The sequence below is a fragment of the Alligator sinensis genome, unplaced genomic scaffold (genome assembly GCF_000455745.1).
Source record: "Alligator sinensis unplaced genomic scaffold, ASM45574v1 scaffold949_1, whole genome shotgun sequence".
Classification (NCBI taxonomy): domain Eukaryota; kingdom Metazoa; phylum Chordata; order Crocodylia; family Alligatoridae; genus Alligator; species Alligator sinensis.
Genome location: NW_005843210.1, coordinates 134,240 through 149,545, shown reverse-complemented (window position 1 = coordinate 149,545; position 15,306 = coordinate 134,240). Strand labels below are relative to the sequence as shown.

At 47.6% G+C, this 15,306-nt stretch overlaps 1 protein-coding gene across 1 annotated transcript in view; it reads right to left on the bottom strand.

Annotated features, from left to right (window-relative positions):
- Window positions 1–9,798: 9,798 nt before the first annotated feature.
- LOC102386638 (olfactory receptor 13G1-like) overlaps window positions 9,799–15,306 on the bottom strand; it is an 11,317-nt gene continuing 5,809 nt past the window's right edge. The window contains exon 3 of the mRNA XM_006037974.3: window positions 9,799–10,729. Coding sequence (XP_006038036.3) covers window positions 9,799–10,729 — 931 coding nt within the window. The remainder of the gene's footprint in view (window positions 10,730–15,306) is intronic.

Here is a 15,306-nt window from a genome sequence, read left to right as displayed (position 1 = left end):
CTAGCAGAGAGCAGATTTAGACTGGACATTAGGAGGAACTTCTTCACAGTTAGAGTGGCCAAAATCTGGAATGGACTCCCACGGGAAGTGATGCTCTCCCCTATCCTGGGGGTCTTCAAGAGGAGGTTAGATAGGCATCTGGCTAGGGTCATCTGGACTCGATGATCTATTGAGGTCCCTTTCGACCCTAGCTTCTATGAATCTATGACACCAAACTGGTCTGTATTTCTACTCCATTGTTACCACCTCTACATGCTCATGCACTGCATGATCCATCATCCCGCCCTTGTCCCGCTTAGACACCAAGTGGCAGGACCTGCTTGGTGAGGGTGTAGCTCGGACACCTCAGTGGCTGAGTCTGTACTCCACCTTCATCCCACCACAGCTGTTGGCTCCTCCATGGAACCATCACCGCAGGAGTGCATGTGGTGAGGTTCATAGACACCCCAGTCTCCTGCCCCTTCTGTGGGCAGAGGGAGACCCTGGCACACATGACATTTGCATGCTTCAGGCTGCATCCCTTCCACCTGCACCTCCAGAACCTCCTCCTGAAGTTCTGGTTGAACATCACTCCCTATCTTTTTATTTTTGGGCACCCCATTCACAGCCCCATCAAGTCTCAGGACCTCCTGGTCAACCTCCTCCTGACCCTGGCCAAGTGGGCCCTGTACATGACCAGGAAGGAGGCTCTGGCTGGGAAGGTACCCAAGGACTATAGGGCCAATTTCCTGTCACTTGTCTGTGCATATTTACAGGCAGAGCACCACTGGGCAGTGTTTACCAGCTTCTTGTATGCCTCTGAGGACCAGTGAGTGTGGTCTAGGGGGCTATGCTTAGTGTTCCCCTCAGGCAAACTTATTTTCATGTTTTGACCCTTTGACCCACACAACACTCCTATCATTTTTTTTTTTTCCTTAGTTGTTCCAAGAATTTAGTTGTTCCATTCTTCCATCAGCCCCCCATAAATAGGGGCTACTAGTTAGCCAGCTGGGCATTTGCCATGGGAATCAGATAGACAAATAGACAGGAGCTTCTGGGGGCCTAGTCCAGGAGGTGAAATCTGCCTTACTTCCCAATGCCCTTGCCTTTGTCAACTAGGTCCTGTGCAATGTCATTTCTCCCCACCCCAGTCCTCCAGCTTGCCAGAGTTTGTTGTAGCCACAAGGCTGGATTATATATTAAAAGTAACCTCAGCAACAGATGCTTGTCACAAGGCAGGATGATATATTAAAAGTAACTAACTTTGCAATAGCTTAAGGAAGAAATTTCCTAACAGAAGGATAGGGTGCAAAGTGCATGATGTGTTGTGTAAGAACAAGATGCAGCCCACCAGCTATTGTCAGAAGATTCAACAGAAGCAGGACCTTGGAGATGATGCTGAAGTCAGCAAGAAACCAGAAAGAACCAGCAAGAAACCATGAGTGACCAAAGGAAATGGAGGTCAAAGTCTTAGGCATGCGCTCTTAGCAAAGAGGCATGTAAATGACTGGAATGCATAGGCAATACTATGCTAATGAAGCAAACAGAAAACAGAGGCAGAGCTTGAGATGGGAGGAGAAATAGGTGGAACCAAAGGAGGGACATAGGCGGACAAAATATTAATGAATATTAGGCCTGTGCGAGTCGGCAGTGATCTGATCCGGCTTCAGATCTGGCTGCTTCAGATGGCTGTGATCTGATCCAGATCTCCAGACCGGGTTTCCGCTTCGATCCAGCTGAAGCTTTGGAGCCACCTCAGAGATCCCGCCATAGGGTATAATGGGGAATCAATGAAATATCTATAACTTTTTTGTTTTTTTGTCTGATTTCGATGAAACTTGCAGGAATAGTAGCCTCTGCTAAGTGCATAAAACCTACTAAGTTTCAAGAAAATCAGTGTAGGGGTTTGGGGGAAACTTTACCCCAAATACTTGAAAGCCAAACTCCTGTCATGGCTGTGTGTCATACCACAGGGAGGTCAAAACTGCAGGGCTGGTAGCTCTTACTGAGGCCACAAAGCCTGCCATGTTTCAAGGAGATCAGTGCAGAGATTTGGGGGGAACTTCACCTCAAGCTGTGGACAGGCAAAAACATGGCAGCGGTATGAGGTCTACCTCACAACTGGGAACACCTCATGTTCTCACTGTGGTAGCAGGTCCCACATGGTTACCCAGTGCCCAAAGAAGAAGCCGGCCACAATGGAGCCTCCTTTGGCTGTGCCTGATGGTGCCTGGTGTGGTCGCTCTATCAGGTGGTGGGAAGGGTCTTCTTCCCAGTAACTCCCCATTTCATCGGAGTCAGTTAGGTCTGTGGTGGTGGAACCAGCCCTCCCTTTTCCTCCCCGCTCAGTGGAGGATCTGGCCCTTCCTTCCGGGAAGGGCAAATCCCAGAAAAAATGGGGTCTTCTAAAAAGGCCTTGTTATCCTCTCAAGACCTGCCCACCACTTCGAGGGGAGCTGAGGTTAGTGAGCAGGGCCCCCCTCTCTGCCTGCCTCCTTGGCATCCCTCCCAGACCCTGTAGTGGTTGGGGTGTAGGTAATGTGGTGGGGGAGTTCGATGCCCCTCCCTCTACCTCTCAGATCCTTGACCCTGACAAGGTTTATATGGATGTTGGACCCTCTGGGACCAGCAAGCTCCAGGAGCAAGAGTACCCAGCCCAGGAGAGCACCCTACCCAAGAGATCAAGGACTGATGTCACCCCCCAAGACCCCTTAGGCAATGCTGCTCCCACAAGGCCAGATGCTAAAAGTCCTGGTGAGGGGTCAAGTGCTACCCCAGGGCTCAGTGCCTGATGTGTACAGCTCCTTCTCCTCAAAGGCAGACTTTGATTCCCCCCTCTGAGGATGAGTTGACTGAAGTCCTCCCTCAGGAGGTAGTGTCTCCTGATTCAGCTAAGGTACCCTCCTCAATAGGGAGCATCCTCACCCTGAAGGTGGAACCTGTTCCTGCTTCTGAGGAATCTCTCTCTGCTGGCTACTCTGCTGAACACCTCATACAGTTTCTAGACCAGACCAAGCACCACTGGAGGGTTGCATAGCACATATGTAAATGGTTCCCAGACCCTGAGACATTTGTGGTGTCCATTAAAGCTGCAGCACCAGTGCTGAACTCCAATCCAGAGATGCAGCATTATAGTTTTCATCTTAGGAAACTTGCGGGTAATGTTGGATGCTTGTTATGAGAAATGCCAGCTAGGGAGTTGAAGACCCAGTCTTTCCCTGTCCTGCATGTTTGCTCCTCTCCGCTGCTTCTCTCTCTGTTTTTTGGCCTTGCCTGTTCCCCCTTCTACACCCTTCACACATGGCTGCCAGAACCTTTGGCTCTCTTAATGCCAATGGCTGCAGTGACCCTGTGAAGAGGAAAGCACTCTTTGATTTCCTGCACCAGAAAATGCTGGACATCACCTTTCTGCAGGAAACACACACTGATGCAGCTAATCAAGCTGACTGGCATGCCACCTGGAAGGGTCGCAGTTTCTTCAGTCATGGCACCTCCCTCCGCGTAGGGGTCACAATCCTTCTGTCACCACGAGGTCATCCCTTGATGCCTTCTCACCATTCACATCCAGTTAGCACAACATCGCCTCCTCCTTATTGACATCTATGCACCCACTGCTGGATGAGAATGAACTGCCCTCTTTGAGGCCCTGACTGACTTTTTACAGAGTGCTACTAATGGTGATGACCCTGGGGGGGAACTTTAATTGCATGGTCAATGCATATCTTGACTGGAATGGGCCAGAGTCCCATCCATCCTTGGCCTGGAAGCTGTGGACCACTTTGGAGGCAGTGGACATTGTTGATGGCTGGTGCCATGTCCATGTTGATGCGAGGCAGTATACCTGGCTGAAGGCAACCGCTGGTGGGCTCTCCATGGCACACCTTGACCACCTGCATGTCACCAGACACCACCTACTGCTGTGCAGCATCAGCCATATTACCCTGGCAGGACTATAATATCAGCCTGGTTTCTTGTGCACTGAGCCTTCCTGGAAGGACGCATTCCCAGGCACCCTGCCAGTGCCTCAATGCTAGTCTCTTGCAGGATGCTCACTTCCATGACTGCTTTGCTCACTTCTGGCAGACATGGGAGGCCACAAGAGCCACCTTCCCCTCATGGAAGCAGTGGTGGGATGTGGGAAAGGTGCACATGAGAGCTTTCTGTCAGCAGTACATGCAGTTGGCAGCAAGCAAGTTTCGCTGCCATGTTTGGGAGTTGAAGGAGGATGTGGCACAGCTTGCGGTGGCCCTGCCTGATGCTGGTGGTGATTCCAGGCTGCTTGAGTCTTAAGCTCTGCAAGTAACATCTGTGGGAGCTGGCAGAGAGTGCAGCCTGGGTTGCAAGGTTCTGGTGCATGAACTGGCAGAGACCAATGCCCCAACTCACTTCTTCAGCTTTGAGAACCAATGAGCCACACGGAAGGTCTTGACCATCTTAAAACTTCAGATGGCCAGACACTCACAGATCCTGTTGAGATTTGATGCCATGCCATTGCCTTCTACCAGGAACTGTTTTGCAGATAAACCAATTTGCCTAGAGTCTGCTAGGTGCTTACTTGACAGCCTCCCTAGGCTTTGCTTATCAGAGACTGACCATCTTGAACAAGAACTGTCTTTGGAGGAAGTCACGGCTGGTGTCGGGGACCTCACCTTGGGCAAAGCCCCTGGCATTGATAGCTTGCCTGCCGAGTTTTATAAGACCTTCTGGCCTCTCCTCAGCCCCTGCCTCCTGCATGTCTTTTATGAGAGTCTCATGAACCAGACAATGCCAACCAGCTGCCACCAAGCAGTTTTCATCCTGCTGCCTAAGAAAGGAGACCTTGGTTGCATCAAGAACTGGTGACCAGTGTCCCTCTTGTGCACCAGTTACAAGATCCTGGCCAAGGCTTTGGCTAACCGGTTGTGCACTGTTATGACTTCCATCATCTGCCTTGAGCAGAGCTACTGCATGCCGGGCAGGACCGGATCATCTATAACAATCTGTTCCTGCTTCAGTACCTGCTGACAGCTGCAGACCTCTTTAGTCTTAACATTGGGCTTATCTTCTTGGACCAAGAGAAAGCCTTCAATTGAGTTGACGATGACTACCTGTTTCAGACCCTTGAGGCCTTCAGCTTTGAGCCCATCTTCACCTCTGCCCTCTGGGTCCTGTATTGGGACATTTTGAACCTCCTGAATGAGAATGGCATGCTCTGTGCCCTGTTCCCAGCCTGCCGGGGCATCCACCAGGGCTGCCCTCTGTTGGGAATGCTGTACACCTTGTCCATCATGCCCCTGCTCCATGCACTGTAGTGGCACCTGACCGGACTAATTCTTCCATCTGCCTCTGTTTCAGTGGGTTGCCTGTTGGTCAGGCTGACAGCATATGTAGCTTATTTGACTGTCCTCATTAGCATCCAGAGTGACGTCCAGTCCTTTGTCATCTGTCAACAAGCCTATGAGCATGCCTTTTCAGCTCATGTGAACTGGAGCAGGAGCGACATGCTCCTTCTCAGTCCTTGAGTCAACCCCCTCCCCCTCAACTTGTCCGGGGGCCCTACCTGGTGTCGGGAGAGCCTCAAGGCCCTGGGAGTATTCCTCAGGCCATCGGTCTTCTCGGCATAGAACTGGGAAGACCTTGGTACTGAGCTGGAGGCATGACTGCAGCAATGGCCCTGGCATCTGCCCAACCTCTCCTACCATGAGTGGGTCCTCATAGTTAATAACCTGACAGCTGTGAAGTTGTGGCACCGGTGCACTGTGCTGGACCCCCTGCTGGACCTGCTTGAGAACCTTCAGAGACTTCGTGTGGACTTCTTTTGGGATGGGTGTCACTGGCTGCCCAGAGTCATTTATTTGCCAGTGGCTGAGGGGGGCAAGGGTTTAGTTTACCTGGTGGGCAGGGTTGCAGCCTTCCACCTGCATGTCCTCCAAAGGCTCCTCTAATGTAAGGACCCCTTCCCCTGGCAGCAGCTAGCTAATTTGATTTTGCACTAGGTGGATGGCCTTGGTTTCTACCAGGAGCTTTTCCTCCTGGACCCCACCCTCCTAGGCTGGGGCATCCTCCAGCCCTTCTATCAAAGCATGGTGTGGTCCTGGTGATCTGCCTTCTGCCTCCTGCCTCCTGTCCCAAGCCAGGTATCTGTGGTTTCTGCAGTTACTGCAAGAGGCCCTGGTCCATAACCCATCCCTACAGTGCAGGCTACCAAGCCTTGCTTCTAGCAGGCTTGTTGATTCCCTCCTCCAGTCACATACCATCTGGCTGGGACACCTCCTTGACATGACTCAGTCAGACTGGTTGTCAGCTGAGGCTCTTGCTGCCTGATTGGGCATGCGCTCTGTCCACTGTGCCTCCCACTTCCTTGGGGACATGTGGGTCACTCTCCCAGAAGATGTGGCCACTGCCCTGGAGGACCAACTCCAGGCACAGGGAACGCCCCCCACCCCCTCGCACTGGGGATGATCTGAGTGATACTTTTCCACCACTGCCCATTGTCTCAGTTGTGGACAGTGACCTGAGTAGTGGTCCCGGCACCTTTTTGGCTCTTTCCATGCCTCCAGCAGCATCCGCTTTGATGCACTCCCCAAGAAGGCCCTGTATCTGTGGGTGATTTGCATTTGCCATCCCCATGTCCTTGCCACTTGGCTCGACACAGTGCCATGGAGGCACATAGCAGTACCAGTGCTCACGCCAGTGCGCCCCACATGGTGCATGCTTTATAAGCCCCTCATCTCCAAAAAGACTGGTGATCTCCAGTGTCAGTTGCTACATGGGATACTGGCCACTGGCACTTTTGTCTGCCACATAGACCCAGCTGCATCAGAAGCCTTCCCCTTTTGTCCAGAGAGAGTGGAGGAGGATCTTCATCATGCCTTTCTCAGATGTCCCCAGCTGTCACCGCTATTTGCTGCCCTCAGTGCCTTAATTGAAATGCTAGACTTGGATTTCTCAGAGGCCATTTACTTGTTCTTCCTCCCCTACTGGGCAGCCAATGGATGCATCATCTGTCTGGCCAACTTCTTACTCAGCCAGGCTAAGATGGCCATCCTCAAAAGCCACAGGAACTGGCTTGACGGGGCCAGCTCAGATGATGTCCTGTGGCTCTTCCAGTTTTTGGCATGCCTGACACTGGAATTTGAACATGTGGTACTCCAGCAGACAGTACCCACCTTCTAGGCACATTGGACCATCCAGGTGGTGCTCTGCAGTGTTGAGGGCATCCGTTTAGTCCTCACACTGTTATACTGTTTGCCCTTTCCTGGGCTACTGGCAGAGGTTTAAGTGGGCTGTTGTTGTACTAGCTGGTTTTGTTTTTTAGACTGTTAGGGCAGGGCTTGTGAGCCATAGCCCTAGGCTCTGTCCATTATACCTGGACCCCTGTGTGTGGGCAGTGTTTTATTTCTTGTAGGATTTTTATCCCCCTTTTCCCCTTAATAAACCTGTTGAGGGTCTGTGGGCCCTTATTGTGGGGGCTGTCACCCCTGTTGGGGGACTTTGGCCCCTGTTGAGGGGTTGTGGGAACATGTTGGGGGGGCTTTGGCCCTGTGGGGGGGGTGGTCCATGACCTGTGAAGGGGGCTGCCCCCTACGGAGGGCAGGGGAATGACCCCTCCTGAGCAGCTCCCCCTATATGGCCTCCCACTCCCACAGTTCTCTCACAATCCACCCACAAACCCCACAACCACATACCTGGCCCTGTGGGTCAGGGGTGAGGGGACTGGAGTGCGGGGCAAGCTGTGGGTTGAGAGTGAGGGGGAAGGGCAGGGGCAGGGCACTGGCATATTAGTGCTGCTCAGTGCTGCACATCCTGGCAAGCAAGGCGGGTAGGGGCAGCTCTGATTTTTCTATGACAAAAAAGCCAAAAGTCAATGCCAAACTGTATAGATATTTGAATGTATTTTATTATGATGATAGAGGCATTCCAAATCACTTTAATATTGTAAATATATCAAGAAAACATTGCCCAACTGATTTGATTTCTCTCTCTCTCTCTCTCTCTCTCTCTCTCTGTAGTGGGTTTTTTTTTTTTAATTGTGAAAGAACATGGATTTTGGGATATTTTAAAAACTGACTTCGGGATTTTTTTATCAGGGATTTTTCAGTTTTTAAATAGGAAACACCAGAATTCCTGCTAGTGAGGCAAGTGGAAGGACCCAGCCAGAGGAGCCTGCTCAGAGCTGGCACCTGGGACACAGATGGAGGTGGCTGACCTTCTGGCCACTTGGGACCAGGAAGACATGCTTTGACAGTTCAAAGCAGACCACCACACTGAGAACATCTTCTGGGCGATAGCTGCCCAGATGGCCAGGTGGTGGCACACATGGAAGTAGTACCACACAAAGGCCAACTGTGCAGCCACAGTCCACTGCCAGCTGGCCCACAGGTGCAGATCCCTCTAATGGCCATGCAGTACCCATCCAGGTCTGGCAGCTGCACAGCCTTGGGGCCACATGTTGTTGCACGTGGCAGCAGATTACAGCCAGACAGCAGCCCCCACTGCTAGACTGCTGCAGTGGGTAGACGGTGAAGGGAACTCTTAAGGCTGCTTCAGCAGTCCAGCTGGCACAAGGGGTAGTGTCCCCAGGTATGAATTGGCAGGGCTGAGAAGCTCCTGAGAGTGAGTAGCCCTGAGGTACTTGCCAAGGTATCTTTTTATACTGCTGGGCCAGCACAGGTACTGGCCCCAGGCTCTAGCTCCCCCTGGCTGCAGATGTGGGAGGAGCCAGGCAGGATTATTTTGCCCCAAGTGGCACAGTTTGCCCCACAGAAAAGTGCATGTCCAGGCACTGATGCAAAAAGCCCTGGCTCAAATTTGCACTGCTTCTATTTGAGCTGCTGCTAGCGGATGTGCCTACATGTGTGGACATGCCCAGCAAGTCTAATTATCGCTACAGGAAAAGTCTCACCAGCTACACAGGCAGTGTTATTAGGAATGAGTAAACTAATTGACTCCACCAAAAGTCACTCCTTGTAAACAAAAGTATTATCCAATGACAGTTATTTACTCTGCAGCAAAGCACATCCAGACACTGACAAGGTTGGCTGGGGCATGAGGGTGCTTAAGTGCGAGGGCAGCCTACTGGCTAGCCCTTCACTTGAGCACTCTCGTGTCCCAGGCAGCCCTTCTGCAGCACATAGAGCCAGATCAGAGCTGCCTCAGGTGGCAAGCTGACCCCCATGTCCCTCTGCCAGGATGAGCTTCTCTGACCCATTTCAATGCACAGTAGTGCTGGGCATATCAGAGTTTATGGCTTTGCATTAATTGCACTTGTAGCCGCACCCAGTGTGCCCTATTCCATCCATAGTATGACATGGTATGATGTCATGAACAATTAATGTTATTGGGGGCACAATACACAAGTGGTGTAAACTGCTGCACTACACTACACTTCTACCTTTGTGCTCTGAATCTAGAGACAGATACTATTCCACATGTTAGGAATCTAACAATTCAACCCTTTTCAAATCCGGGAAATCCATTTCTATTTCCTTAATGTACCATTCTGTCATTCTTAATAATGAGTCACAAAAAACCCCCAAAACAAAACAAAACAAAACAAAAGCAGCAAGAGCAAGGATGACACATTCACCTTTTGAATCATCTTTTCCCAGAAACTCAAGCAAGTTAAAATAAAATCACACTAAGGAGCACAAAGACCACTAATATGCTTACCAGGAGAAACAGAAACTGGCCACTAGGAGTGAACAAAGAAAAATTTTTGTTAGTATAAAAATGTGTGTTAACCAGTGTGTATTAAAGCCAAGGATAACCAAATATTTCACATCAGTTGTGCACCCAGAAAAGATGTCATCCGATTACAAGAAATCAGGTTCACTATTGTCAAGATGAATTTCTCTTGCAGACAGCAAGGACTTTCCTGAAAGCAACTTTAACCTCCTTGTTGCGCAGGCTGTAGATCAGGGGATTCAGCACAGGAGTCACAAGTGTGTAGAGAATAGCCACCATCTTGTCATTCTCCAGGGAGTAGCTGGAAGGTGGCCGGATGTAGGTGTAGATGATAGTGGAGTAGTAGAGACCAACCACAACAAGATGTGAGGAACATGTGGAGAAGGCTCTTTGCTTCCCTTCTGAGCTCTGAATTTTTAGGATGCTTCTGATGATGAAGCCATAGGACATGGTGATTAGAAAGAAATTCAGCATGGCTAGGAAAATATTGGCCATGAAGGCCATGACTTGGTTGAGGTAGGTTGAGCTGCAGGACAATGCCAACAGGGACTGGATCTCACAGAAGAAGTGCTGGATGAGGTTGGGCCCACAGAAATCTAGAGGCAGCATGAGCAATGTGTGCACAAAGGAATTTATGGCTCCAAGTGCCCAGGTACAGACTGCTAATATAATACACATTCTCTTTGTCATGATGGTTACGTAGTGTAAGGGATGACAGATGGCCATGTACCGGTCAAAGGCCATGGTACTGAGGAGCACAAGCTCTGTGGCTGCTGAGAAAGTAAAGGAAAAAAGCTGAGCCAAGCAGTCATTAAAAGAGATGGATTTCTTCCCAAGGATCAGGTACTGCATCATTTTGGGAAGAACAGAGGAGGTGCAGAAAATGTCCAGTACAGCCAGGTTAGCAATGAAGAAGTACATGGGTTTGTGCAAAGGTGGGTGAAAGACAATAGCCAGGATGATCAGGGAGTTGCCTTGGACAGCAGCCATGAAGAGGCACAGGATGACTCCGAAGAACAGACCATGGAGATGGGGAAAACCAAAGAGCCCCTCCATGATGAACTCAGACACCCTGGTGTTGTTACTGGGTTCCATTCACTAGGGCACTCCTTCTATAAGAAGGAAAGGGAATATGTAATCAACTGCAGCTAACTATCAAGAAATATAACTAGGTAGACTATCCACACACATACAGAAAGACTGACAGACATGGTAAAACTTTATAATAAACATTTTAGAAGGATCGGGATTGCACAACTTCTCCAGGTAGTCTGTCCTAATTCATAACCACCCCCATAGCCAGAAAGTCTCCAAAACTAAATAGTCTCCAAACTAAATTTCTACTGCCACTGGCTGAGGTCATTGCTCCTAGTCCTGTCACCTGTGGCCACGGAGAATTGGCCATCTCCATCCTTTTAGTAATGTTGAAAGGACTGGTCTGGATAAGAAAGAACTGAGGGAGGATTTGATAACAGTCTTCAAATGCATGAATGGCTATTATAGTGTGGCTGTTCAGGACAAAGCAATACTTAGTATGAGCTATATAAAAGAATAATAAGCTTTCCTAAACTGAGGGCGTACTTCATCAGATGCTGTGAAAGATCTACTGGAAGTAGAACAGCTCATGAAGTAAGCCATCTGCTTACAAAAGCTGATGCTAGATATTTCTGATTTAATGTATAAGGTGCAAATCTCCCCTGCCTTCCACCGGACTTCAGTCCAACACAGTTAACTGTGTGTCTGCTCAAGAAAAATTAAACCATATAATTTGAATAAACATGCTTCCACCTTTTCACACATACCTTTTGCAGGATTACAGATATTATTGTCTCTCCTCTCATTGTCTTTAGAGCTCTCTCCTCTTAATCCCACTTTACTGCTTCTGTTGAACTTGCTCTCCCTCTGTTGTGTCCAATGGGGGTAGAGATGCAGTGTAATGCAAGAAAAAAAAAAAAGAAGAAGGATGAAAACAGCAAAAGCCTCGGGGCCAGTATTTCTAAATTTTCAGGAGATTTTCCTAGAACAAGTCCATTTTACCATTGGCAGTACTGTAGCAAGTGGGGGGTGAGTGGGGTGCCACCTTGGGCACTGAAGTGAAGGGGCACCAACAGATGCTGCCCAGCCACAGTGGGGTGTGGGATGGGGCCATGAGTGGCTCATTTTGGGGGCGCATGTGCCTCCCAGATCAGTGTATGGGGTGAGGATGGGCTGCTGCTGCAGGCTTTGCCCCAGGTGCCAAACTTCATTGCTATGGCACTGACTACTGGTACCATTTGCATCCCTTTGGATATTTGTCTGAAGACTTTTTTGGTTCCTGATCATATTTCCAGAATCTTTTGGCATACATACCAAAACATTTACATATTACAGCATTGTGCCTCCTCTGACTCTGGGTTCTCACCACAATGCTATTCATAGGAACTCTGATGATGGCTATGAATTCAGGCCAGATTTTTCTCATATCTAAGATTAGACAACAGGTTAAGTTTCATGAACTCAGTTACAGAAATGTGTATTTTTAGGAAACTACCAAGTGCATATATACAGAAATAAATAAAATATATGGGAGTGGAATTATCTAAAATGTCAAAACAGTATATATGATTTTAAATTTATGGTGGGAATTAGATGTTCAGTGCATGTTTACATCTTTAAAGCTCCCACCCTAAAAGCATGTCATACAGCTTCATTTATTTCTTCAAAAATCAATATTTAAATTCATAGTTAAGAATAAGGATATGTTCCCCAAAGCAGAAGCCATTCAGTCTCTCGAGAGACAAAACTACTGCCCATCCATGATTGGGACCTCTTTTGCATGCTTAGGCATAGAATTAATGTACAGCTACAATTCCTGTAATGCTTACACATTAAACACAAAAATAAGGTACACTTACCATTCCCTTAGTTATCAGCACCCAGATTAGAAATGTGGGAAAAGAGATTAATAGCCTGAACTATTATTTTCGCCCCCCCCTAAAAAACACAAGAAAAGACCTTTATTCCATTGTTAGTCTAGTTACCCACAACAGTATAACAGATTCTTCGCTTTCTCTCTGTGTTCATCCTTATGAAAAGTCAGGAAGGTGGTTTGATTGTAGGGGGACAAAAGCAGTGAAAACCATTTGTTTAATAAGAAGCAACAGAGAAAATGCAGAAAGGAGAGAGAGAATGAATAAAAAAAAATCCTTACCTCTCTCTGAACCCACACAGATTACTTCTCTAAAATAAACCAGATGATAATTTAAGTACTGACTTGAATCTTTAAATTGGAAAGCATCTTCACAAATTTAACTTCCATACAAAGTGCTTCAATTCCTTGTGGATTTGTTGAAGATTTCACTCTCAAACAACTCCCCAAAGAAGACAAGTGGAAGTCACAAGGCTAAAAAAAAAATCTCCATTAATTTGGCAAAATACCTCTAGAAATGTGTCATGAAAGTGAGAGGATGTATTATTGGGATGACCTTTGACCCTTTGAGATGAATGTGAGTTCTGAGTTATGTATGTTAGACCTCAGTATTTGTAAAAGTCATGGGGCAGGTCCTCAAAGACTTTTTTGAAGCACTCTAAGGAGAACAAGGTGGTGAGAAACAGCCAGCCAAGAGCATTCACCAAGAGCAAGTCATAACTGACAAACCTGATTTCCTTCTGCAATAAAGTGACAGGCTCTGTGGAAGAGGAGAGAACATTACATGTTATATACCTTCACTTTAGCGAAACTTTTGACATTGTCTCCTACACATTCTCATTAATAAAGTAAAGAACTACAGATGTCTACAAAACTGGTTGGATCATCATGTTCAATGAATATCCATCAATGGCACAATGGCTTGATGAAGGAGTTATCGAGAATTCCTTGGGGTTTTGTCCGGAGTCAGAAAGCGTTTAACATCTTATTAAGGATTGGGACAATGGAACTGGGGGCATGCTTAGCAAATCTGTCAATGATATCAAGTTGGATGGAGTTGCAGGTACTGAAAGGCAGGATTAATACACAGAATGACCTGGATAGACTCGAGAAATGATCTGCAAATATCAGATGAAATTCAGCAAGAACAAGTAAAAACCCCTGCGATTGGGATGCAATAACTGCATGCACAAATACAGACTGGGGAGTGACTGGCTAGGCTGCAGTGTTTAAGGGAAAGGCAGTGATTACAGTGAAGCAAAAGCTAAATATGAACAAAGAGTGAGCTCTTGGTGAAAAACAGGCAGCAGCAAGCTTGGCTGTATTAACATGAGTGTGACTTGCGAGTCAAGGGAAGAGAGTCTTCTGCTCTACTCAGCACTGATGAGGCCCTACCTGGAGTACTGTGTCCAATTTGAGGCCCCGCCCTTTAAGAAGGATGTGGACAGTTTGGAAAATCCAGTGCATAACAAAATAAATTATAAGAATCCTGAAAAGCAGGACTTATAAGAAAGGCTGAAAGAACTTGGGTGCTTCAGTCTGGAGAAGAGAAGACTGAGAAGGGATTGGATAAGAGTCTTCAAATACTTGAAGGCCAATTACAGGGAGGGTGGAACTTTTTGGTGATAGGGGACAGGACTAGAAGCAATGGCCTCAAACAACAACAGGGGAAATTTAGGTTGGAGATTAGAAGGAACTTTGTGACGGAGGGTGGTCAATCATCACAACAGAGTACCTGGAGAATTCATGGAAGTTCCATCCCTGGAAATTCTTACGAGCAGGTTAGGCACACTCTTGTCTCAGATGGTATAGTTGGGGACAATGCTGTTTTAAGCAGAGAGCTAGATGAGGTGCCCCCATGAGGTCTCTTCTAGCTTTATTTTCCTATGATCCTATGAGAGCACTTTTAATGGGGCCAATATTTCAATGGCCAGTAAAGAAGTAAGGCAGTGCTTCTGGGCCTCAGAAAGTTACCCTTCATTTTATTAGTGGAAACACTGCAAAGCAAGTCAGTTTTGATCATCCTGTGCATAACAACCCAGTAATCATAGAACATGCTGGAGAGAAGATGAATGTCAGTTGATAAAAATGCCAGCTAAGATGGTAACATCTGTATCTTCGTCAAATGAAACGCTCTGACTTTGAACTGGCATAAAACAATGTAGTCCATACATTTCACTCTATTCTACCCAAATGCAGGTTTGAGTGTCACTGGGTGAAAAAAAAAAAAAGGAAGTAAATTAAAATACTGAGACATTACTGAGAACCACACTTGATTAATAACACATCTCTGTGCAGGAAGGCTCACCTCCTCTGAGGTTCACCTCTGAGAGTTTCCTGGTTGGGAAGGCCTTATACTGAGGATTGGAGTTGATGACCTTGTGAGATCCTTTCCAGCTCTGCTTTCTTATGATGTCCAAAGTCCACAGTAGGATTAGTTATGTGGGACTCACCATTGCGAGGGTACTGGCACAGCAGTTTCTTTGTCTAAACAATCAATAGGAGGTAATTTGCAGATTTGCCCACACAAGTTCTCTGAACTATATCAGGGTCATCAATGGCACATGTCCATTCAGTTTTGTGTCCTCTGTGTCTGTCAGTTAAAAGCACCATGGAACACTGAAGACTGTTTACCTACCAAGCCATTAACCATCTGGGCAAGCTCCCCAAATTGAGGGTCTTTAGGAACTCCATTCTGGTGTCCCTGATGACATGTGGGTGCCTGCCCATGGGACTATCAGCATAAATGAAAA